The 26,593-nt window shown below is 39.1% G+C and overlaps 1 protein-coding gene across 8 annotated transcripts in view; it reads left to right on the plus strand.

The window, feature by feature from the left end:
- The window catches only part of atrnl1b (attractin-like 1b), a 1,086,143-nt gene that overhangs the window by 364,890 nt on the left and 694,660 nt on the right, over window positions 1–26,593 (plus strand). For all 8 annotated transcript variants that reach the window (XM_063072023.1, XM_063072026.1, XM_063072024.1 and 5 more), the window contains one exon: window positions 20,286–20,379. In XM_063072023.1, the coding sequence (XP_062928093.1) occupies window positions 20,286–20,379 (94 nt within the window). The remainder of the gene's footprint in view (window positions 1–20,285; window positions 20,380–26,593) is intronic.

Consider the following 26,593-nt stretch of genomic DNA (forward strand, 5'->3'; position numbering starts at 1 on the left):
TGCAGTTCAAACTTCCCTTCAATGTTGAAATTGATTTGGATATCCAAACATGTGTGGCCTGGATTTCCTGAGACCTACTTGTCTCCTAAACCTTTCCATTTCTGACAACCCTAGAGTTTTGCACCTGATACTTTCTACTTCTCCAAAAAGTGTTTTCTACTGCATCCAGACATTTTTTTTTCTGTCTGTAACATCATCATAACTTTGATAATTTCTTGCTGGTTTCAAGTTGAATCGTTGACCATTCCTTTTCTCCACAGCTGCTGCTTGACCCCGTTAGCTTCTCCAGCAGATTCTTTGTTCCTTCAGATCCCAGCTTTTATAGTTTCCAGCATATTCAACAGCTGCCATGGGCTGAAATCATGGACTTCTGATTGAAAAGTCTATGTTTTCCTTTTCTACCAATTCAGGGTATTATTCTGCCTCAAGTTTAGGGAAAAAGGTAGCAGAGATGAGAGCAAACCAATGAGTAGCATTATAAACAATTGCCAGAGTTTCTGCAGATGTGTATTAAAATATATAGCAAAATTTAAGCTGGGACCCTTCTAGAATGAAATAGGAGAAATTATTATTGAGATGTTGGGAATGTCAGGGAAAACTTAACTTCATAGAGGGATAAACAGATGTACCCTTGGAAAAATGTGGATGAGTTCAGGAAGTCTAAACAGATGAAAGTAATCAACCTCAATAACAGAAAAAAATCGCAATCAATAGAGCTAAAAGCTACAAAATTCCAAAAAACTGATGATCTATATTTGCACTATCACAGAGATTCTTTGGATCATGCAACAAAGGATAGCTAGATTGATTTCTTGGGAAAGGATAATTGCTGAGTGTGGAGAGATTAAACAAACTGGGGCTCTATTTCCTAAAATTTTGTGGAATGAATAGTGATCTCATTGAAATACATGGATTGACAGTCAGTCACAAAGAGAATGCTTTTCTTGGCAGGGATTTCTTGAAACCAAGAGTGCAAGTTCGAAAGACAGGGGTATGTACCTTGGGAATGAGATAAGGAGAAAGTTTTTCATCCGGAATGTGAACTGTTGGAGTACTCTGCCTTACAGAGCTATGGTGGGCAAGCTGTTCAGTGTGTCCAAGATGGAGTGTGAAAGAATTTTGGATATTAAGGAAGTTGGTTAGGAGTTAGGTGAAGTAAATGTCACTTTTTTCCTCATTGCTTTTGTGGCCATTTCTATCTCGGGCATGTAGGCAATGTTTATGAATTTAAGTTATTATCCTTAGCATTGATAATCATTCATTAGCTGCTGCATTAATCTCATAATGAAAATTCTCTTTCTGAAAATGACAAAGTCTCGAACATCAAATGAATCTGGTCTTGTTGGTAGTTGACCTGCTCACCTTAGAAATAAAAAAGTTAGCTCCTGGCAATGATAACTAAAGAAATCGATAAATTTACCATTTTGTATTTGAAATTCTATTGGAATCTTATTGAAGGGATTCAATCAAAACCTTTGTGCTTTGGCAGACTTGTGTAAAATGTTTACATTTGCAGTGGTAGCCAAGTTAATTTGATTGAAAAGATGCAGCGATTTTGCTTGTATTATGAAATGGGGTACATTGCCGTTTCACCCTACCTCAGTGTGCCTTAATGTATGCTTTGCATTTAGACCTCTTTCCCCTTACATTCATTGTCTGCTGAAACATTCTCTCTGCTTGTGTCTCTATCAAATCTTCCTTGAAGCCACTTTGAAAATTTCATACTGTTTTGTTAATAGTTCCTTTTTCACCTTTTGATGGTGTTCCCCATTCTCCATTGTTTCCTCTATATCAGGGGTTCCCAGCCTGGTTCCCTTGTTTAATGGTATTGGTCCCTACCATAAAAAAGGTTGGAAAACCCTACTGCAGAGTGTACACTTTCCCCCTCTTGTAGATATTGATTCTAGCATCTTCAGACATGCAGGGATTGTTAAAGGAATATTTATTATGGTGTTGCTAGAAAGTTGGTGAACTCTGTAGTATTTTCTCTATTTCTGCAACAATATGACCTAAAATGTGATCAAAAACTAGATAAAGAGAACACAATTAAATAAGTAACACAAATACATTATACTTGTTCATTTATTTATCGAGAAAAATGATGCAATATTACATGTATTTGTTGGAAAAAGTTTTTGAACCTCTGGGATAATGGCTTCTACAAAAGCTATTTGGAGTGAGATTGGAGGTGTGGGTTGTAGAGGTGTCCTGTCCTATAAAAAACACACACGGTTAGGTTACTGACAGAGCCTGCTCTTCTCAAGAAAGATCTGTTTATGTGCACCATGCCTCGATCAAAACAACTTTCAGAGGACTTTAGAAGAAGAATTGCAGAGGTGCATGAAGCTGGAAAAGGCTACAAAATATTTCTTTCTTTCTTTTTCAATCTTTTTATTAGTTTCATAAATATAAACATAACATAGCAATAGTACAAATTGTTGGAAATACATTGCTATACTTAAAATAAGTAATTATAAAATGAAGTAGTATAAATTGACAAAACTCCCGATCGTATAGGATAACAATGAATAATACAGGACAAAAAAAAACTAGAAAAATATCATGAAAAAGAAAAAAAAATAGACCTATGTCTATTTCTAAAGACCTATGTGTTCATCAGTCCACAGTAAGAGAAATTGTCTACAAATGGAGGAAACTCAGTACTGTTGATATTCTCCCTAGGAGTGGGAATCCTGCAAAGATCACATCAAGAACAGAACATGCTGAAGAACATGTGTCCACTATAAGAAAAACATTGAACAAGAATGGTGTTCATGGAAGGACCCCACGGAGGAAACCACTGCTCTCCAAAAAAAAAACATTGCTGTATGTCTCAAGTTTGCAAAAGACCACCTGGATGCTCTACAATGCTTCTAGGACAATGTTCTGAGGATAGATGAGACAAAATTTGAACTCTTTGGCAGAAATGCACATTGCTATGTTTAGAGGAAAAAGGGCACTGCACACCAACACTAAATCCACATCCTAACTGTGAAGCATGGTGGAAGGAGCATCATGGTTTGGTGCTGCTTTACTGCGTCAAGACCTGGACAGCTTGCAATCGTTGAGTGAACAATGAATTCAAAATTGTATCAAGGCATTTTACAGGAGAATGTCAGGGTAGCAGTCCATCTCCTGAAGCTTAATAGAACTTGGATGATACAACAAGACAATGTTCTAAAAGACAAGTGTAAGTCAACAAAAGAATGGTTTAAAAAGAAGAAGATTCATGCTTTGGAATTGCCGAGTCAAAGTTCTGACCTTAATCCTATAGAAGTGTTGTGGAAGAACCTGAAGCAAACTGTTCATGTATGGAAGCCTGCCAAAGTCCCAGAGTTGAACCAATTTTGTACAGAGGAATGGCCTAAAATTCCTCCAAGCCGGTGTGCCAGACTGATCAATAGAAATTTTTGCTGTACATGGAGGTCACACCAGTTACTGAAAGCCAAGGTACTTCTTCCAACAAATACATGTAATATTGGATCATATTTCTCAATAAATAAATTAACAAGTTTAATGTTTTTGCAACACACATCAAAGTTGCTAGTGAACACAGCAGGCCAGGCAGCATCTCTAGGAAGAGGTACAGTCGACGTTTCAGGCCGAGACCCTGTGCTGTTTATTTAATTGGATCCTCTTTATCTAGTTTTAGGACTTGGGTCTGATTATATTTTATGATTAATGCAGAAATAGAGAAGATTCTACAGGGTTCACAAACTTCTTAGCACCATTGTATCTTGGGTGTTAATGTTCTTTGGTTGCTAAAACCATCCTATGATGTATTCTGTTGATTTGTTCTTTGGTTTGTTTAATATCACTGGATTGCGTAGTGGCTTATACTGGATCATCTGTGACTAGTGCAATCTTAACCTTTGCCTCATTGATCCTTTTTAATTAATTGTATGTAGTTCCTTTCAGTTTCATTTACTGTTCATTGATCAAAAGATTTTCCTTCAAGTTTGTACTGTAAAGGCAATCCTAATTGAATTCAAAAAAAAATGTTAAACTCTGCTATCAAATCCAATTTCTAAACTATCTGCTTACTGGCTTTCATTAAATTTCACATGGGTTGATTTTTGGCTACCCCATTTTTAATTTCTGTGGAAGTTGAAATAATTTGTTATTGAGAAGTAACATAAAGGTTATGGTGAGAAGGCGGGGGAGTGGGACTAAATGGGAGAATGGATCAGCTCATGATAAAATCGCGGAGCAGACTCAATGGGCCGAATGGCCGACTTCTGCTCCTTTGTCTTATGGTCTTATGATCTAAATGATTCAAGCTCATTCTTACGAGTGTAACTGATAAAAATGGTGATATGGCAATATAACACCCTGTGTCAATCATGGAATACAGGGCTTTAATAATTATTGAGAAATGGCCAACGTTTCAGGCCGGAACCCTTCGTTAGGACTGAAGAGGGAAGGGGCAGAGGCCCTATAAAGAAGGTGGGGGGAGGGTGGGAAGGAGAAGGCTGGTAGGTTCCAGGTGAAAAACCAGTAAGGGGAAAGATAAAGGGATAGGGGAGGGGAAGCAGGGAGGTGAAAGGCAGGAAAGGTGAAGAAGGAATAGGGGAAAACACCATGGGTAGTAGAAGGAGGCGGAACCATGAGGGAGGTGTTAGGCTGCTGGGGGAGGGGGCAGAGTGACATAGGGATAGGAGAAGGGAGGGGGGAGGGAATTACTGGAAGTTGGAGAATTCTGTGTTCATACCAAGGGGCTGGAGACTACCCAGATGGTATATGAGATGTTGCTCCTCCAACCTGAGTTTAGCCTCATCATGGCAGTAAAGGAGGCCGTGTATAGACATATCTGAATGAGAGTGGGAAGCAGAGTTGAAGTGGGTGGCTTTACTTGTATACAGTGCCATTACTTGTTATACAGTAAATTTGCCATTACTTGTTATACAGTAAATTTGCCATTACTTGTATACAGTGGCATGCAAAGGTTTGGGCACTCCTGGTCAAAATTTCTGTTACTGTTAATTAAGTGAGTAGAAGATGAACTGATCTCCAAAAGTCATAAAGTTAAAGAAGAAACATTCTTTTCAACATTTTAAACAAGATTAGTGTATTATTTTTGTTTTGTACAATTTTAGAGTGGAAAAAAAAGAAAGGAGCATCATGCAAAAGTTTGGGCACCCCAAGAGATTTGAGCTCTCAGATAACTTTTACCAAGGTCTCAGACCTTAATTCGCCTGTTGGGGCTATGGCTTGTTCACAGTCATCGTTAGGAAAGGCCAGGTGATGCAAATTTCAAAGCTTTGTAAATACCCTAACTCCTCAAACCTTGTCCAGACAATCAGCAGCCATGGGCTCCTCTCAGCAGCTGCCTAGCCCTCTGAAAATTAAAATAAATGATGCCCACAAAGCAGGAGAAGGCTGTAAGAAGATAGCAAAGCGTTTTCAAGTAGCAGTTTCCTTAGTTTGTAATGTAATTAAGAAATGGCAGTTCACAGGAACGGTGGAGGTCATGTTGAGGTCTGGAAGACCAAGAAAACCTTCTGAGAGAACTGCTCGTAGGATTGCTAGAAAGGCAAATCAAAACCCCCGTTTGACTGCAAAAGACCTTCAAGAAGACTTAACAGATTCTGGAGTGGCAGTGCACTGTTCTACTGTGCAGCAACACCTGCACAAATATGACCTTCATGGAAGAGTCATCAAAAGAAAACCTTTCCTGCGTCCTCACCACAAAACTCAGCGTCAGAAGTTTGCACAGGAACATCGAAACAAGCCTGATGCACTTTGGAAACAAATTCTGTGGACTGCTGAAGTTAAAATAGAGCTTTTTGACTACAATGAGCAAAGGCATGTTTGGAGAAAAAAGGGTGCAGAATTTCATGAAAAGAGCACCTCTCCAACTGTTAAGCATGGGGGTGGATCGATAATGCTTTGGGCTTGTGTTGCAGCTAGTGGCACGGGGAACATGTAACTGGTAGAGGGAAAAATGAATTCAATTAAATACCAGCAAATTCTGGAAACAAACATCACACTGTCTGTAAAAAAGCTGCTGAGGAAAAGAGGATGGCTTCTACAACAGGATAATGATCCTAAACACACCTCAAAATCCACAATGGACCCGCTCAGGAGCGCAAACTGAAGGTTTTGCCATGGCCCTGACAGTCCCCCGACCTAAACATCATCAAAAATCTGTGGATATACTTGAAAAGAGCATTGCATGCAAGGCGGCCCAAGAATCTCACAGAATTAGAAGTCTGTTGCAAGGAAGAATGGGGGAAAATCCCCCAAACAAGAATTGAAAGACTCTTAGCTGGCTACAGAAAGCGTTTACAAGCTGTGATACTTGCCAAAAGGGATTTTACTAAGTACTGACCATGCAGGGTGCCCAAACTTTTGCTTTGGGCCCTTTTCTTTCTTTGTTATTTTGGAACTGTAAAAGATGGAAATAAAGAAGTTTTCTTGCTTAAAATTTTCAAGGAATGTGTCATCTTTAACTTTATGCCTTTTGGAAATCAGGTCATCTTTTACTCGCTTAGCTATTCACAGAAACAGAAATTTTGACCGGGGTGCCCAAACATTTGCATGCCACTGTATGTACAATTGAATGGGAGCTAGATAAATTTAGCTGAATTCTTGATGTTTCCAGTTAATGTTTCAAATATTTAAACAGCACCTTTGGTGCATAGTGGGGACATTATTAGGTTGGAATCAATATGAACAGTTGTTACTATGTTCTCTTTGTATATATTATGAACTGTTTTAATTCCTAAAGCATTAATTTAATCATAATAATTGGACATGACTGAGTGTTTATAATCTATATTTGTTTGCTTTCATTTTATTAGTGTCCCTTTGCCCTGTTGTAAAATAACCCTTATTTGGATTCCACTAGAATTATTAATGCTAAACAAATCTTTAAGCTATGCCAATTCTAATAAAATAAAATTAAGACTAATTTTAAGGTCATTACTTGGTTTTGTTTTCCCTAAAGAAAAGATTTTACAATGAGTTCTGTGAAAGCAGCATCAAGGTTTTAGGAATTGTGGTTATAGTTTCTTTAAGAAACATAAATTTATCTAAGCAAGAAAACTGTTAACTTCATCATTCCAAGCAATTACAAGCAAGCAGTTTGTAGGAGCCATGTATTCTAATTTATTGTCTGTCAGTAGTGTATTTGTGTTGCGCATCCTCAGTCTGGGTTAAGATAATTTGTCACGTAGGTTTTGGGTGGCGGTAAGAATAAAATAATATAGTCGCTTGTTCACTTGCTTGGCAGCATGGAGAGGGGGTGAGTAGGGAGTGCATATTTGTTGTCTGCCCATCCTTGTTTGAATTTGCTTCAATTGTGCTCATCTTTGACCCGTTCTTTGTTTGTATTTGATCCAATATTGCTAGTCTCACTCATTTTTGTTTTACCTGAATCACAGAAGAGTCGAATGATTTTACCTTTGGTTTGAAATAAGGGATTCAACATACTGTCATTATAATGCCTTGTATTATGTCTGGGTAGCCTCTAAACTGATAGCATGAACATCGATTTCTCGAACTTCCAGTAATAGACCCCCCCCACTTTTCCCCATCCCTTTTCCCCTCTCTCACCTTATCTCCTTGCCTGCCCATCGCCTCCCTCTGGTGCTCCTCCTGGCTTTTCTTTCTTAGAACATAGAACATAGAAAACCTACAGCGCAATACAGGCCCTTCGGCCCAGGTTGCTGTGCCAAACATGAGTTTACTTTATAAATTACCTAGGGTTACCCATAGCCCTCTATTTTTTTTAAGCTGCATGTACCTATCCAGGAGTCTCTTAAAAGACTCTATCATATCCTTTCGTATTGGATTCTCCCTTCTCCAACCCTGTATCTCTTTCACCAATCAACTTCACAGCTCTTTACTTAATCCCTCCCCATCCTGGTTTCACCTATCATCTTGTGTTTCTCTCTCCCCTCCCCCTACCTTTTAAATCTACTCATCTTTTTTTCTCCAGTCCTGCTGAAGGGTCTCGGCCTGAAACATCGATTGATTGATTGCACTCTTTTCCTTAGATACTGCCAGGTCTGCTGAGTTCCTCCAACATCTTGAGTGCGTTCATTATAACCAAACAACAGGAATTCTGCAGATGCTGGAAATTCATGCAACCCACATCAAAGTTGCTGGTGAACGCAGCAGGCCAGGCAGCATCTCTAGGAAGAGGGACAACCATACAGGTTACATTGCATTGCAGATGAACTGGTGAAAGTTTCACTTTTTTTTTCAGTTTTATCAACCAACCTTTCCTTCACTGGCTCAGTCTGCACTTCTTGCTGCCTCGGAGAAGTAACCAACATAACTAAGTGTCACTTGTGCCCAGGTAACTCTCTCGTCTTCCTTCTCCCATCTGCTAGCAGATGAAAAAGCCTGGGAACATGCAACAGCAGGCTCGAGGACAGCTTTTATTGCACTGTTAATAGACTCTTGAACAGACCTCATACATCTAAATGACGATCTCTTGATTGCCCAGTCTATCTTCTCATGGCCCTTGCGTTTATCTTCCAGCATTGTACCTCCTCTGTAGCTGCAGCACAATCTTCTGCATTGTAATTATGTATGGCATGATGTCTGGTTGGATCATAAATCTAAGGCTTTTCACTATATCTTAGTACATGAAACAATATTATACCAAAATAATATAGCATTTGCTCCGAACATGCAGGCATGTCATTTTGTCTTTTAAACCCTGTGGCTGTGAGTTGGGTACCCTGTCATAAATGGTTAAGTTTCTGAATTATGAATTACTACATAGTATTTTGCAACCAGAGATTTTCTGCTGAAATACTGTCTCCAACCAACAACAGGTTACTGAGCTTTGTTTAAATATGTCATTAAGTACTCAACATCCCTTTGGAGTGTCACGGTAGCGTAGCGGTTAGCACGATGCTATTGTGGCTCAGGATGCGGAGTTTGGAGTTCAATCCCACTGTCCTCTGTAAGGAGTCTGTCCGTCCATCCTTCCCATGTAATGCGTGGGTTTTCTCAGGTTGTTCTGCTTTCCTCCCACAGTCCAAAGCCCTACAGGTTGGTAGGTTAAATGGTCATTGTAAATTAACCTGTGATTGGGCTGGGTTTAAATTGGGGGTTGAAGGCAGCGCGACTCAAAGGGCCTGAAGGGCCTATCTCAATACTAAACAAATTCCATGCTTGCTTCTGCTAAGAGCAGCTGATGAAATCCACAGCTGAATTCTCCCCTATTCTACCCTCCGAATCATAACAACAATGTGCTATCAAGTCATTAAATCACAACTCCTGTTCTGAGCTAAATGTTATCAGCATGTTTTTGAAGAATTTATTGATTTTTGGCTGCAAACAGCAGCAGGTTACTGGCTTTGTTTTAATTTTGTCAATTTGACTGTTCCTGTAAATTCTTGATGCCTGGTGGGAAGGATGAACTCAAAGACTATAATGAAATGTTTCTCCTAAACTGTAGTGTTTTAAATTCTACCTTCAATTACAATCTTGTTACATCAATTTTTTCTATACATCTTAATCTTTTGTTAGACCTGTGTGACAATTCTTTGGTGCTTGCCACTGGTGTTGTTTAGCTCTGTAAATGTAAAGGTCATGGTTCTTAACTGTCTGAATTGCACTTGTTTAATTTACTTTCCTAAATACGTGAGACAAATGGAGAATACGATTTCTCAGAGACGAAACTTAATTAAACTGGCCTCAGAATTGCTCAGGGATGCAATTTTGGCAGTTATATACAAATCATACCAGCTGGTACTGTACAAGCCATCTGTTTATATTGGCCATTCATCTGAATTTCAGCATTAAAACAGACCTCAAGTTTGTATGAGGCAACAGTACATGGCCTGGACCAGGCAACAGTAAATAGTCTGGAGAGAACATTGGTTAACAAGAGGTTTTGTTACCAAGATTCTTTATGGCAGTGAAGAATTAAAACTCCACAAACACAAGTTGAGCATGGGACTATGTACGGTATGTAGTAATTACTCCCTGTGGTGGATGTTTAACTACATATTCATCTAATCAAGATACTGATTTGTTGGTGGTTAGAAGTGCAATTACAAAGAAAGCACAGCAGCAGTGTACTTCCTTAGCAGTTTGCGAAGATTCAGAATGACAACTAAAACTTTGACAAACTTCTATGGATGTTTGGTGGAGAGTATTTTGACTGGTTGCATCTCATCCCAGTATGGAAACATGAATGCCTTTGAATGGAAAATCCTACTGAAAGTAGTGGATTTGGTCCTGTCCATCATGGGTAAAGCCCTCCCAACCTTTGAGCACATGTACACAAAACATTGTCGCAGGAAAGCAGCATCTATCATCACGGGCCCCACCACCCAGGATATCCTTTCTTCTTGCTACTGCCATCAGAGAGAAGGTACACAAGCCTCAGGGCTCACACCACCAGGTTCAGGAACAGTTAATATCCTTCAACCAACAGGCTCTTGAACCAAACTTTATCATTGAAATGTTCCCAAAATCCATGGACTCACTTTCAAGGACTCTTTATGTCATGTTCTTGATATATATATAGGTTATTTATTATTATTATTATTATTATTAATTTATTTTTTTGTATTTGTTACATGCTCAAGGAGATCTGTTTTTTGTGAGAATGACGTAATGGTCTTTTGGAGGTCACCTGATGTGATTTTCCCCCCGATGTTAGGTCACATGATGACATGTGCCCCGTGACTATATAAGGGTTGACCCAGATGACGCAGTTAGTTTTTGAGTTTGTAGATTTCCAGGTAGAACGTGTTGTGCCTCCGTTTCTGTTGCGTGTTTGTTTTTGTGACGCAGTTTCATTTTTAAAACGGAGGGTGCGTTCTCTTATAAGATATAGTATATTATTGGATTGGAAATTTGTGGGTGGATGTGCCAAGTTACTCAATTCCAGCAGTTGAAGGGGGAGTGAAGAATTCATCGAAGTTACAGGATCGAGAGGAGTTGGCATCATTTGGCAGTTTAATAAAGAATCGACCTTATTGCATGTTCATTGGAGGAGTAGCTACCTGCATCGAGATAGCTGTTGCCAGAAAGAGCAATGAGTTCATGCAAAAAGGTGCGTTCTCTCTAAAAGGAATGTAAGGTCAGTCGATTTAAACTGTTTATTTTCGGCATCGTGAATCCTGTGGACAGAACCAGCAGTAAAGTTGCGTCTGTGAAGAAAACTTTCTCCAGAGAAGTCTCTCCCAATTGAACGTGTAAATCTGTTGGACTTTCGAAGTTATCGCTTTAAGAACTGTATCTGACTGTATCGCTTTAAGAACTGTTTTCGCATTTAGCGCTTTAAGAATCAGAGCCGAGTGGAGTTGGTGAACGGCTGCGTACCTGTTAACCTCCGGTTAAAGTTTTCCTTTGCTCTCTTTTTTTCCCTTATTGTTTATATGTGCTTAATAAATGTTTGGTTGTTTTTATATAACCTGTCTCGATTGATATTCATTGTTGCCGGTTACGTAACATATTTGTAAAGTTCCTGTTTCTTGCACACTGGTTGAATGCTCAAGTTGGTGCGGTAACGATTTTTACTTCTCATGTATGTGATGGATGTAAGAAATAAAATCAATTCATTCATTCATTCTATCATTGATTCTGTTATAGCTATTATTCTATTTTGGATTTATTGGGTATGCTTGCAGGAAGGTGAATCTTAGGGTTGTATAAGATACTTTGGTAATAAATAAACTTTGAAATTTGAAATAGTCTTGCCCCATCTGATGAAGTATGCAGACACCACTTTGGATCTGTTGGATATTCAACTCAAAACTGGAGCAGAAACTGATCATACTTAATGCTCAGGGAGTCCTGAAAAAAATTTAAATGCTTGCAACTTTCCATAAATCCTGCAGTAGTTTTGATTTGTACAAGAAATAAATTTTTAAGATTTTATTAATCAATATTTTTAAATACAAATCACTAAGAATATGTCATTCATTCATCTAACTATCCACCTATCCGTCCTCTGTGGAATAGGCCCTTTCGGCTGTTCAAGCTGTGCCACCTTAGCAACCTTGATTTAACCCTAACTTAATCACTGGACAAATTCATTTTTTCAAATTAATTAGCCTATTCCTTTCACTGATGATGAAAGTGATTCTTCATTTTCTTTCCAGTTTCAATGTTTGTTTTTTTCCCCTTTAACCCATTGAGATTGCAGAACTAAGATTGAGGACTCCAAGTGCTCTTCTGTAATTAGATTTTGAAGATGTGTGTCTTTATATTGACTTAAGCAACGCATTCACTTCATAATTATGAATATGATTTATGTCTTATCTCTGTGGGTCCGACTGGGTGTTTATTCATGCTTGAACTTACTTGGAAACTAATAGTGTCATTTCATTCCTTCCTTATGTTTGTTTAATGAAATTATGGCACTTTGCCAAAGAATGCATTTTTCTATCATTATTTTGGACTCAAAGGACCAATGAGTTTTGTGCATGAAAAAAAAATCTTAAAATATCATCAAATAAAAATGATTATGTTCAGTTACTGTCTTTGGACTGCAAAGTGTAATGTTTATTGGTATAAGATCCACTTCAAATTCATGATGTTGCTTCAAGGAATCATACTGTTAAAGATTATTGGTAGCTGTAAGTTGCTTCCTTTCATAATCCACTGATCACGTTTTATGGCCGTGAACTTGAATTTAAAACTTGGAATTTTATTTCATTTGCTATATTGGACAAGCAATGCGTAAGCAATAGATGAGGAGAGGACTGGAGAAGGTGGAAAAGTTGCACATATTTTAGATCAGTTGTAAGACAAAATATTTTGGATGTTGGCGATCTCAACAAAGCAAGAAAATGCTAGAAATAGCAATTCAATTGGCATCTATTCAGTGAAAAGCTGTGTAAATGTATCGGAAATAATCAAATATTCTAATGAAAGGTTTTCGGGCTTAAGTGAAATGTTTGTCCTTCAGTATTTTGTTGCCCACAGATACTATATGATATGCTGAACATACCCAGCAAATCGATATTTTTGACCAAAAATATTAAATGAACCCCTGCACATTTTCTACTATTTTGCTACACGACTTCCAAAATCTGTTGCTGTTACTTATCCCTGTCCAAATATTTCAATGCAATCTGCCAGTTTTGTAGATCTCTGCATTTGATGGTGTGTGCAAATCTTAAGGAGCATATTGTAGTACTAAAGGGCATCTCAAGGGTTGAACCATAATTTGCTTCTTCAGAACATGCCCAGCAGTCAATTGGTTAAACTCAGCATAATTTCATAAGAACCTTTCCCATTCTGACATGTCTATCCACGGCCTCCTCTACTGTAAAGATGAAGCCACACTCAGGTTGGAGGAACAACACCTTATATTCTGTCTGGGTAGCCTCCAACCTGATGGCATGAACATCGACTTCTCTAACTTCCGCTAAGGCCCCACCTCCCCCTCGTACCCCATCTGTTACTCATTTTTATGCACACATTCTTTCTCTCACTCTCCTTTTTCTCCCTCTGTCCCTCTGAATATACCTCTTGCCCATCCTCTGGGTCCCCCCCCACTTGTCTTTCTTCCCGGACCTCCTGTCCCATGATCCTCTCGTATCCCCTTTTGCCTATCACCTGTCCAGCTCTTGGCTCCATCCTTCCCTCTCCTGTCTTCTCCTATCATTTTGGATCTCCCCCTCCCCCTCCCACTTTCAAATCCCTTACTCACTCTTCCTTCAGTTAGTCCTGACGAAGGGTCTCGGCCTGAAACGTCGACTGCACCTCTTCCTACAGATGCTGCTTGGCCTGCTGCGTTCACCAGCAACTTTGATGTGTGTAGCTCTATTCAACCACTTTGTCACTTTATTTCTGCTGTTGCTCTATCAAGAAGTAATTGCTGCTGGTTATGGTGACCTGGTTAATGGTAGGGTAGAAGAGAAATGATACGATATCTCTGTAGTTAAGGTTCTTTTTGACTCATGTATTTGCTAATTATTTTCCTCATCTATTTGCCTCATGCATTTGTTGGAGGGATTCTGTGCCAAACAGTGCAACAGGAGTGCCTTCTTGATAGCTAGCTACAATTTTGGATTTAATCATCTAGATTACTGTCAATTTTCTAATGGGTAGTGTTCATCATCATTATGTGCCGTGTCATATGACATGGGCGATCATAGTCTTTGGCCATGATTGTTCTTGGCAAATTTTTCTAAAGAAGTAATTTGCCATTACCCTCTTCTGGGCAGTGTCTTTACAAAATGAGTGACTCTAGCCATTATCAATACGGTTCAGAGGTTGTCTTCCTGGCGTCAGTGGTCACATAACCAGGACTTGTGATATGCATCAGCTACTCATACGACCATCTACCACCAGGTCCAGTGGCTTCACATGACCCTGATTGGGATGAGGAGTGCTAAGTAGGGGGTTACACTTTGCCTAAGGGTGACTTGCAGGTTAGTAGAGGGAAGGGGTGCCTTGTACCTCCCTTGGTACCCACCTAAATGGGTATTGAGCAAACCCTAATAGAGTAAACATATTTACCAACAAATCAAATGTGTGCAGAGTAAGTGGAAGTTGAAAGTTCTTTTGGAGTAGTCTTTTGTGTTGACATTAACTGATACTTAGTGTAGGGTTATTAATGTTTGGTCCATTCAAAGCAGTGACTGTTGCATTGGGATAGTACAGAATAGGGACTTTATGAAGTTTGGACATCCTGTACACCAGAGACTGCTGCTCATCAAGCTATAAGCTTAAGGTATTTTGGTAGCTTATTAACATCTACTTTATTAGGTAGAAAATTGGCATTTGGAAGATAAGCAGCGTGAAAGCTTGGGGAAAAAATGGGCAAAAGCGACGTGTGTTTCTGTGCAATAAACTACAGAGTTTCTGACATAATAATTAAGGAAAGACGTTAACCAGTAACTCTGCAGTTATGTTACTTCACCTGTTACTGGTAAGGCTCTTATCAAGCTTCAGGATACCGGTATTGCTTGTAACATTAAAAAAAAGTCTCATCTTTTGGAGCAGGACAAGTGTCACTGACAGAAAACAACTAAAATGAAAAGAAAATATGAAGAAGAGAGATGCCTGAACAAAATTCATGAGCGGTTAGGGACCAAACGGAATAATTCATGAATTCCATGGGGAGCTGTTTCTGAACCCCCACCGCCCCACAACGAGGTCACTGATTTGCACACAGCAGGTTGACTGGAAGGTCTTGCTAGAGGTGTAGTATAGTTAGTAATGAAAAAAAAAGTCATCATCTATGGAAGGTCTAGTTTTAAGTATGTTGAATGTGTGGGTCGTTGTATCATTTCTGGAGAGTGAAAAATGATGTGCCCTTTCTGACTGAAGTACAAATAAGAAGTAGAATTGATTCAAAAGTCCAATGTATGTTTGAAATGCTGAAATGTTGTATCTCAGTCAACTTTAGCAGAAGAACAAATTTGATCAATATGCAGTAGCAACAGCTTCAACCTGTGGTGTTAATGTTGGACATAAGATTTTAAACCTGGTCAAGGAAGAGAAAATACTTGATGCACTAATTTTACACAGTTCTGAAAGATGCATTAGTGAGATCTTTAAAGAGAAATTTACACCACTGCCATGTATTAATGTTACATACTGTACAAATTATATATGGCACTTCAGGAATTAATGGCATGTTTCAAAATAATAAATTGATTTAATGTATTTAAATTCATCCTGAGCACATAATAACATTGTTAATAAAAGTGTATTGTTTTTCAAAGTTGTTAATCAAGAACTGAGGGATTGAGTTTAGGAGCCGAGAGGTAATATTGCAGCTATATAGGACCCTGATCAGTCCCCACTTGGAATACTGTGCTCAGTTCTGGTCTCCCCACTACAGGAAGGATGTGGAAACCATAGAAAAGGTGCAGAGGAGATTTACAAGGATGTTGCCTGGATTGGGGAGCATGCCTTATGAGAATAAGTTGAGTGAACTCAGCCTTTTCTTCTTGGAGAGATGGAGGATGAGAGGTGACCTGGTAGAGGTGTATAAGATGATGAGTGACGAGAGGCATTGATTGTGTTGATAGTCAGAGGCTTTTTCCCAGGGCTAAAATGGCTAGCACGAGAGGACACAGTTTTAAGGTTCTTGGAAGTAGGTACAGAGGAGATGTCAGGGGTATGTTTTTTATACAGAGAGTGGTGACTGCGTGGAATGGGCTGCTGGCGATGGTGGTGGAGGCGGAGACGATAAGGTCTTTTAAGAGACTCCTGGATAGGTACATGGAGTTTAGAAAAATAGAGGGCTATGGGTAGGGTTGCCAACTTTCTCACTCCCAAGTAAGGGACAAAAGTAGCAGTCAAATACGGGTCACTTGTGTTTACCCCGATAAAGACTACCATGACCACAAAGCCTTGCGCGGGCACCTTTGTGCGCATGCGTGTACGTGCTGATTTTTTTCTACTAATCGGTTTTGGCTTAATCTTCCCTATTCTGTTAAGTGAAACTACACTGTACATATATTATTTCTACTTTATATAGGCTGTGTATTTTTCATATCATACCTGCTTTTACTATATGTTGGTGTTATTTTAGGTTTTATGTGTTATTTGGTAGACTATTTTTTGGGTCTGAGAACGCTCAAAAATGTTTCCCATATATATTAATGGTAATTGCTTCTTCGCTTTACGCCATTTTGGCTTATGAATGGTTTCATAGGGACGCTGTACCTTAGCGGGGGAAATACGGGACAAGGGCATTCCCATATGGGACAAACCAAGTTAGCCCAATATATGGGAAGTCCTGGCAAATACGGGACAGTTGGCAACCCTAGCTATGGGTAACCCTAGTTAACTTCTAAGGCAAGAACATGTTCGGCACAGCTTTGTGGGCTGAAGGCCTGTATTGTGCTGTAGGTTTTCTATGTTTCTATGTAACTGCAGATTTAAGATTGAGTGAGGGAAATTTACAGTTGGTAGAGATTTTTACCTGAAGTTAGTGAACAGCTTGATGGAAAGGTCAGGGAGAGTAAGAGTTGTTTAAGAGAAGATACTGGACTCCTAAAAGTTATAGGATGTTGTAAAAGAAGGTTTGCTATTAGGCATCCATCTTGACACTGTACTGTATCTGTGGAATTTGTACAATTGTGATAGGATTGAAAATTCAGGGAGATTATTTCTTCCTTCCTGACTACACTATATTAGGAAAGGCTATAACTTACTTTTTTTCATTTATTTGCTGTACTGTCCATGTGACAGAATGAACTCTCCAATGAATAATTTTACCTTTGCAGAGAAAAGCAAGACTGACTGTCTTTAGTGTGATTCATTAAAAACTATTTGTCATCTATCAATGGTACTTTTTAACCCAGTACAGAGTATTAGGCTCTGTTTAGCAGAATATTATTCATCCCTTTGAAAACTGCCCATGGCCTTTTAGTTTACCTGTGGGGATTTCAAATCCTTGAGACTTTCTATTGCAGCCCCTTCTTCAGGGGTTCTGTTACATCTGAGAACAATATGAGGCTATTCAGTGAGTCAGATTAAATTGTTCTTTCTGATGTCAAAAATTCAAATTGGGAAATAAAGTAGAAGGTAAAAATGAATTAGAATAGTAATTCACAACCATAAGAAAGTCTGCAGATGCTGGAAATCCAAAGTAACACACAGAATGCTGAAGGAACTCAGCAGGTCATACAGCACCTATGGAAAAGAGTAAACAGTCGCTGTTTTGGGATGAGATCCTTCCTCAGGACTGAGAAACAAGAGGGAAGATCCCAAACAAAAAGGTGGGGGAAGGAGAAAGAGGCTAGCTGGAAGTGATAGGGGAAGCTGGGTGGGTGGGTGGGGAAGGTAAAGGGCTTGAGAAAAAAGAATCTGATAGGAGAAAGGGAAGGAGGTGGGGATCCATGGAGAAGTAATAGTTAGGTCATAAGAAATGGAAGATCAGAGTGGGGAATAGAGGAAAGGGGAGGAGGAAATTGTTCACTGGAAGGAGAAATCGATATTCATGCGATCAGGTTGGAGCATATCCAAACGGAATATAAAATGTTTCTCTACCCTGAGGGTGGCCTCATCTTGGCACAAGAGGAGGCCATGAATTGACACATTGAAACAGGAATGGGAATAGGAATTAAAATGTTTGGCCACCAGGGAGTCCCGCTTGTGACAGGTGGTGCGGAGGTGCTTGATGGAGCGGTCCCCCAATTTATGACAGGTCTCACCTACATAGAGGAGGCCACATCAGTAGTACTGGACACAATAGATCACCCCAGCACCATACTGGAAGCAAAATAGAGGTTGAGAAAGATATTAAGGCCAAAAATCTAGACTGGTATCCTGAGCCGTATGAAAAAGTTGTGGGTTATAGATGAATGTGGAAAAATTGATTCATAAAACATTTTTTAAGACTCAGCTGGTAATCTTGACAGCCATCTCTGTGTATATTACAAGAGAAAGAGGTAGATGTACTCAAATAAGGCATAAATAAACACACATCAAAGTTGCTGGTGAAAGCAGCAGGCCAAGCAGCATCTATAGGAAGAGGCGCAGTCGACGTTTCAGGCCGAGACCCTTCGTCAGGACTAACTGAAGGAAGAGTGAGTAAGGGATTTGAAAGTTGGAGGGGGAGGGGGAGATCCAAAATGATAGGAGAAGACAGGAGGGGGAGGGATAGAGCCGAGAGCTGGACAGGTGATAGGCAAAAGGGGATACGAGAGGATCATGGGACAGGAGGCCTAGGGAGAAAGACGGGGGGGGGGGTGCAACTTTGATGTGTGTTGCTTGGATTTCCAGCATCTGCAGAATTCCTGTTGTTTACGTATAAATAAACACTTCTCAATATTCTTTTGGAGATGTGAATGATTTTCAGTTGCACGTGGAAAGGTGATGTGAATCCTACCTTCTGCAGTGCTGTTGAATTGCAAATACTGGAATTTGATGAGATGAAGGGACATCAGTGTATTTCCAGGTTGGGGTGGAGTATGACTGGTAATCTACAGATGCTATTCCCATGTTCCTGCTGGTCTATTTGCCCTTCACCTTTTATAGTGATGGAAGCTGCAAGTTGCAGTTAGAGTAGCCGTGTTGTACACTTTGCAGGTGATCACCACTGTAAGCAGAATTCTTGTATAGTATGAGGGGAATAAAATGTCATGGTGGTGGATGGGGGTTTTCAAGGAGCCTTCTTTATCCTGAATGGTCTTGAGTTTCAGGAGTGTTTTGGGAGTTGAAATTGTCTGGACAAGACAACAGTATTCCATTACAGTCATGCGATGTGCTTACAGATGGTTGAAAGGGTTTGGGGAAGACCATGAAGGGAATTAAAAACAAGAATATGATTTTAGATCGGATGTGTTGGGGGATATGGAGCCAAAATAGGTCAAGAGCCTAGGGAATATTAGAGGTGTTAAAGTGTGTACAGTAGATTTTATGGAAAGTGATACAACAATAGCCATTTGGTGAAAGGCACTTGCAAATGGATTGTTTTTTCATTGTGGTCTCCACAAATCTGTAGCATCTGAGGTACTGAAAATGGAAAATGCACACTTTTCTTCCCTTTTTGTGTCAAAACTGGAAAATATTGAATAGCATCTTAACTATGTTACTGAGCAATAGCAACTAAACTGAAGTTTTCATATACATGTGTTTTGAATGAAGGAGTAAAAATGACCATTGCGTCAATGTACAGATTTTGTGTCATAAAAAATCTTAACATGCAATGCAAATACATCTGAGTTCGAGTGATTGAAGTTTGACAAACTTGCTGTTGCTGGATCATACATTCTTTCCTGTGGTAGTGTGTGGGCAAGGCTGTTGGGAGAAAGCTGCATTTGGCAAGTGCAAGGTTCGAGCTGGGTGTACTGTACTTTACTATTTGCTGTACTCCGGGTGACTGGATGAAATTATACCTACTAAAGACACTGTGCTCCCTATTCCTGGATAATCTGCAATGACGTTGGATAAAATGTGCCTTTTCTGTGAAACCTGTGGATACTGCAGAAGGGCTGTAAGCTCTACCAACTCCACTAATAAAGACTTTTAAAATAGCCTTGAACGACCCTACATTTATGCAGTTATTCTTGATCTCTGGTAACTTCCTGCAGTAATATAGGAGGAACATAATGTGGCTGAACTTTAAATCTTTTGTCTGTGATTTGTACTGTATGCTTAAAAACCATGTGGTATGATATCACTCAAATACTGCTTTCTTTAATGAGCACATGACAACAGATCTTCGTAATAATTACAAAATTACAAATTAATTTTGTCTAGTCTCAGTTTTCAAGATCTAAATTTCATTCCTCACATTTGCATCGTCTGAAGTATTGGGGTTAACTCCACAAAATCCTGTTATGTATGTAATTTCTGGCTTATTGGATGTTATCTAACATGACTATCTCTATTCTCAGCTTGCAAATGCAATGGACATGCAAGTGCTTGTCATGCACAAAAAGGAAATTGCTTCTGCACCACAAAAGGAATCAAGGGAGATCAATGTCAGTTGTGAGTATTTGAAATTCCCTTGATTGATATTATTTTAATGTTTTTTCTATTACTATGTTAAAAATAACATAGCAATTATACTAGCTTCAGTGATCTTTTTCTGATAGAGCTGTGAGAAATGCAGCAAAATATATAAAAGCTCAAGTTAATACTATGCTTTAGTAATGTGCGGATTGAAAATTAAATGCTCCGAGATGTAGCAGAATAAGGCATATATGTTTGCTAACCCTGGCGTGAAATTGTTATGTTTTGCATTAATTTATTCACATTTTTCATGCATTAATTCAATAAATAAAAAACATGCTATTGACAAATATCATAAAATCATAGAATTGTAAATTGTGGGCACAGCCCACGTGGCCCAACTTGTCCATGCCCAACAGTTGGGATCCTTTGATGTATTGTAACTGTGATTGAAGTCACAAGAGAGATACTGAAGTTGTTGATATAGAAGTCTTTATTCATCATAGCAGGCAGACATTCTTCTGGAGACACTCTCAGTAGAGGCCCACGAACTCAAAGTATAACATATTCCTATACCCTTAAGATCAAAGGTAACCTGAGGGGATTCAATACAATTTCACTAGTTGCAGTGACATTGTTTACTTCAATACTTCGGGCTGACATATGGTTCCTTTGAGGTAGAACACATTCGTATTGAAAAGGCACATCTGAAGGTTCAAACGGCTTTGCTGGGAGAAACCAATTATCTCAAGTATTCTAAAAACATCTAATGACAGAGAGCTAGGCATCTAACTACTGATAGAGCTAAATTAGGGTTCCCAACTGGGGGTCTACGGACCCTGAGGTTAATGGTAGGAGTCCATGGCATAAAAAAGATTAGTACCCTCGAGCTAAATAATAGTATTAGTCTGGTCTCCAAACTTCCTTGAACTTGTTTACAATGGTACAGATTACTTAAATGCATTATTGAAACCCTGGATTGATGCAGACCAATTAACATAATCCCATAGTTTTAACATTTGGCTGCTGCATATGTAAGCATCTGATAGTCATCACTTGCATGCCATTATCTCTTAGTGTGTATTACACAGACCCTATTGTCTATTGGCAAAGGTCTGCTTTTAACTACAATTTATTGCTTGCAATTTACAATTTAGAATTTATATTAAGAACTAAAAATTGGTCCTTGTTTGAATTAATAACTGCTATACTCACATAACTCCAGAACATTCCCTAACACACTCTTCATCCCGTCGCGCAGTATGGTTCGATGTCTACCTCTTTGTAGAGTAACCCAAATGCAGAACATAACCTACATGTTGAATCAAAGGCCGAATGGTTTAGTTGTGTGAGAAAGGAAAATAGGTTGTGACCTGAATTAAACAAGTTGGTGAACATGTAAGGTTTCAAGTTAAGGTGCAAGTTCAAATACAGTGCTCCTGTATCAGTGGAACTTTATCATGAAGACACTACATCCATGCTGATTTTTCTTTTGCTCACCTATACTAATCTCTTGCTTGCATTTGTACCATTTCCTTTTATTTCTTGGCAAACTAGTAACTGTTTAAATGCTGCTGAAAATTAATAATTGTTTGCTGTTCCATCATCCCAACTAACAGCAGGTCTCTGATATCCACAGTGTTGCCAACCTAGTTATCAGTGTGTGTGGTTTTTTTTTAATAGGAGCTAATTGTTCCTAACCATAGATTTGTTCTCTTAATTCTGGATGTATGCAAGAAGGAGATGTTAAATCATGTCTTCTTTTTAGTCACTGGTTAAAATTTGAAAGAACTGCCATGGATATTGTCAGGATCAGGTCCAAAGTAAAGCTGTAATTTGCATGAGGACAAGAACCACTGGGATGATAGTACCAAGATGAGTATACTGTAGTATTATGGAGTTATAGGGGTACCGATGAATTATACAAAGGGAATTGCAGTTTACTTTAAACCAGAGCATTGAATGAGTTGCGAATAAATCAGAATCAGAATCAGAAACAGGTTTATTATCACCAGCATGTGACGTGAAATTTGTTAACTTAGCAGCAGCTGTTCAATATAATACATAATCCAGCAGAGAGAAAAAATAATAAAAAATAATAAGTAAAATGAAAATAATATAATAAATAAACAAGTAAATCAATCACATATATTGAATAGATTTTTTAAAAACGTGCAAAAATGGAAATACTGTATATTATCAAAATAGTGAGGTGGTGTCCAAAGATTCAATGTCCATTTAGGAATCGGATGGCAAAGGGGGAGAAGCTGTTCCTGAATCGTTGAGTGTGTGCCTTCAGGCTTCTGTATCTCCTACCTGATGGTAACAGTGAGAAAAGGGCATTCCCTGGTTGCTGAAGGTACTTAATAATGGACGTTGCCTTTCTGAGACACTGCTCCCTGAAGATGTCCTGGGTACTTTATAGGCTAGTACCCAAGATGGAGCTGACTAGGTTTACAACCCTCTGCAGCTTCTTTTGGTCCTGTGCAGTAGCCACCCCCCCCCCCCCCGCCATCCCCAATACCAGACAGTGATGCAGCCTGTTAGAATTCTCATCATGGTACAAATATAGAAATTTTTGAGTGTATGTTTTGATATGCCAAACCTCTTCAAACTGCTAATAAAGTATAGCTGCTGCCTTGCCTTCTTTATAACTATATCGATATGTTGGGACCAGGTTAGATCCTCAGAGAAACACATATAAAAGTTGCTGGTGAACGCAGCAGGGTCGACTGTACCTCTTCCTAGAGATGCTGCCTGGCCTGCTGTGTTCACCAGCAACTTTTATGTGTGTTGCTTGAAATTGTAACATCTGCAGATTTCCTCATGTTTGCATTTTTAGATCCTCAGAGATCTTGACACCCAGGAACTTGAAACTGCTCACTCTCTCCACTTCTGATCCCTCTATGAGGATTGGTATGTGTTCCTTCGTCTTACCCTTCCTGAAGTCCACAATCAGCTCTTTTGTCTTACTGACGTTAGGTGCCAGGCTGTTGCTGCGGCACCACTCCACTAGTTGGCATCTTTCACTCCTGTACGCCCTCTCGTCACCATGTGAGAATCTACCCACAATGGTTGTATTGTCAGTAGATTTATAGATGGTATTTGAGCTATGCCTAGCCACACAGTCTTGTGTATATAGAGAGTAGAGCAGTGGGCTGAGCACACACCCCTGAGGTACGCCGGTGTTGATCATCAGCAAGGAGGAGATGTTATCATCAATCTGCATAGATTGTGGTCTTCCAGTTAGGAATATGAGGATCCAATTGCAGAAGGAGGTACAGAGGCTCAGGTTCTGCAACTTCTCAATTTGGACTGTGGGAATGATGGTATTAAATGCTGAGCCATAGTTGATGAACAGCATCCTGACACAGGTGTTTGTGTTATCCAGGTGGTCTAAAGCCGTGTAGAGAGCCATTGAGATTGCATCTGCCATTGACCTATTGTGGCGATAGGCAAATTGCAATGGGTCCAGGTCCTTGCTGAGGCAGGAGTTCAATCTAGTCATGAGCAACCTCTCAAAGCATTTCATCACATTGATGTGAGAGCTACTGGGCGATAATCATTAAGGTCAGCCCACATTATTCTTCTTAGGGTCCTTTTTGAAGCAAGTAGGAACTTCCGTTCATAGCAGTTAGAGGTTGAAAATGTCCTTGAATCATAGTCATAGTCATACTTTATTGATCCCGGGTGAAATTGGTTTTCATTATAGTTGCACCATAAATAATTAAATAGTAATAAAACCATAAATAGTTAAATAGTAATATGTAAATTATGCCAGGAAATAAGTCCAGGACCAGCCTACTGACTCAGGGTGTCTGACCCTCCAAAGGAGGAGTTGTAAAGTTTGATGGTCACAGGCAGGAATGACCTCCTATGACGCTCTGTGTTGCATCTCGGTGGAATGAGTCTCTGGCTGAATGTACTCCTGTGCCCACCCAGTACATTATGTAGTGGATGGGATACATTGTCCAAGATGGCATGCAACTTGGACAGCAACCAACTAGCGGCATACTCCTGCTAGTTGGTTAGCACAGGTTTTCAGAGCCTTACCAGGTACTCCATCAGGACCCTTCGCCTTGCGAGGTTCACTCTCTTCAAAGAATGGCCTACTCCTGCACCTATTTTCTATGTTTCTATGTTTTGTATGTTGCCCGGATGGTAGTAGCTGGAACAGTTTGTGGTTGGAGTGACTCAGGTCCCCAGTGAACCTTTGGACCTTTTTTACAGACCTGTCTGTGTAAATGACTTGAATAGTGGGAAGTTCACATCTACAGTTGCACTGGCCTGTCCGCACCACTTTCTGCAGAGTCCTGCGAGTGAGGGAGGTACAGTTCCCATACCAGGCAGGGATGCAGCTAGTCAGGATGCTCTCAGTTGTGCCCCTGTAGAAAGTTCTTAGGATTTGGGGGCCCATACCAGACTTCAACTGTCTAAATTGGAAGAGGCACTGTTGTGCCTTTTTCACCATACAGCCCTTTTCTCACACCTGTCTTTGTAAATGCCCTGAATCATAGGAAGTTCACAACTATAGGTATGCTATATCCAGTGGAGTGATTTTTGGGCACAGTTTACATTTGATAAACTGGATAAAGCACGCTCTTTACAGCCGCTTATCACAATGCCAAATCTTGAAATGGAGGTGATGAGATAATAATCCAAGAAAAATTTGGTGGCTGAAATTTTCTCGAGGGACAAAGTTTGAAAAGCAGCCCATGTGGATTGTGCCTTGGGTTAGAAATTGTTGACCTTCATTTCTTTCAATAGGGTTTATATCCACTTTAACCTGATTTTTGAAAATTTTATCACCTGTGGTCCATCAACATCTTGGTTACAGTACAAAATGTAATGAATAGAATGTGGAGTGAAGAATGTGGAATTAGGTTGAAGATAAGTAAATTAAACATTATTCAAAATAAAGGAAGAGCCATTTAATGGTTAACGTTCTTCCATTATTCCATAAATTAGTCTGATAATCTTACATAAGTAATAACTAGAGATATTTTTGAAGAAAAAATCTGTTGAAAAAGACAATAATAGATTGGAAAGCTGGTTTTTCCACCTTTCAAAGTCTTTCAGAGAAAAACTACGTTGCTCTTGTAACTTGCTCTTTTAAAGTTTATGTTGTAAAATGTTATTTAAATAGTGAAATTTCAGCAATCATTTGGGATCTAATCATTGCTTATTATAGCAATATTATCACTTTTCATTTGTATTCATTTCCTCTTTCAGTATTGTCCAAAATGTTCAGCAATTTTCCTGCATCCTACTGTGCTGAACTAATGGTTTAATATTTTTTCTATAATAATCTTGATTCTTCAATCTAACTGATAGGCGCAGTTTCCATTTAACCCACATTTTCAAATGCGGTTCTTTGCTTTATCAGCAAAGCATTTATAATACCTTTACAATGAATTGGATGTGTTGAGTTCTCAAGTAATTGAACTTTCCAATTTATGTGCTGTAAAATTTTTGCTTTGTGCTTTATTTCTGAACTTAACCATCTTGCTTGTCGTATCCTTTTTTTAATGTTCCTTGTTAGGGAACTAACTTGATATCATGCTCCTACTTCAGAATGTTGCACCTGCTGTTGATCCTGTTTCTAAGTTAATTTTGTCTACTATTTCATAATTTTATAAATGATCCTTTAATTCCATATTTTAAGATTTATTAAACCATTGGTATTGAACTGACTTATTAAAAGTAATATTCGGTGTGGTACATTGATTATTACCTCCTGTTGGTGCTGCCCTCCAGTGTTTCCTTGGTAGAAGACAAGCTGGATTGTGTGCATACGTACGTTCATCTACAGACTGCTGGGAATTGCTTGTTCTTGTCAATAACACCCATGCACCATTAATTTACAGGACAAGTCACTCAGGGACTTGGGCTATATATATTTTATTTTTTGTGTGGTCGTCTGTTTACTGATGTCTTTAAGCGTGCAATATGTGCCTTGTGCTCTGTGTAACTGTTGGTACTGTGATTTGAACTTTGTCCCCAGGGTAACGTCGTTTTGTTTGCCATATTCATGGGTTATACATATGGTTGAATGCTAATTAAACTTGAATTGAAAGTTTTGCGAACTGACTTTTAGCTTTCATAGTTTCAGGTTAATTTTCCGTAGAATTTACTTACTTAGGTAACTATCCAAATTATAATAGAGATTCAGAATGACGAGAACCTAATGTGTATTCTATTTACTTTGAAGCAGCAATAATTTTCTAATCTTGTTCTTTGTGAATACCAA

The sequence above is a fragment of the Mobula hypostoma genome, chromosome 19 (genome assembly GCF_963921235.1).
Source record: "Mobula hypostoma chromosome 19, sMobHyp1.1, whole genome shotgun sequence".
NCBI lineage: Eukaryota > Metazoa > Chordata > Chondrichthyes > Myliobatiformes > Myliobatidae > Mobula > Mobula hypostoma.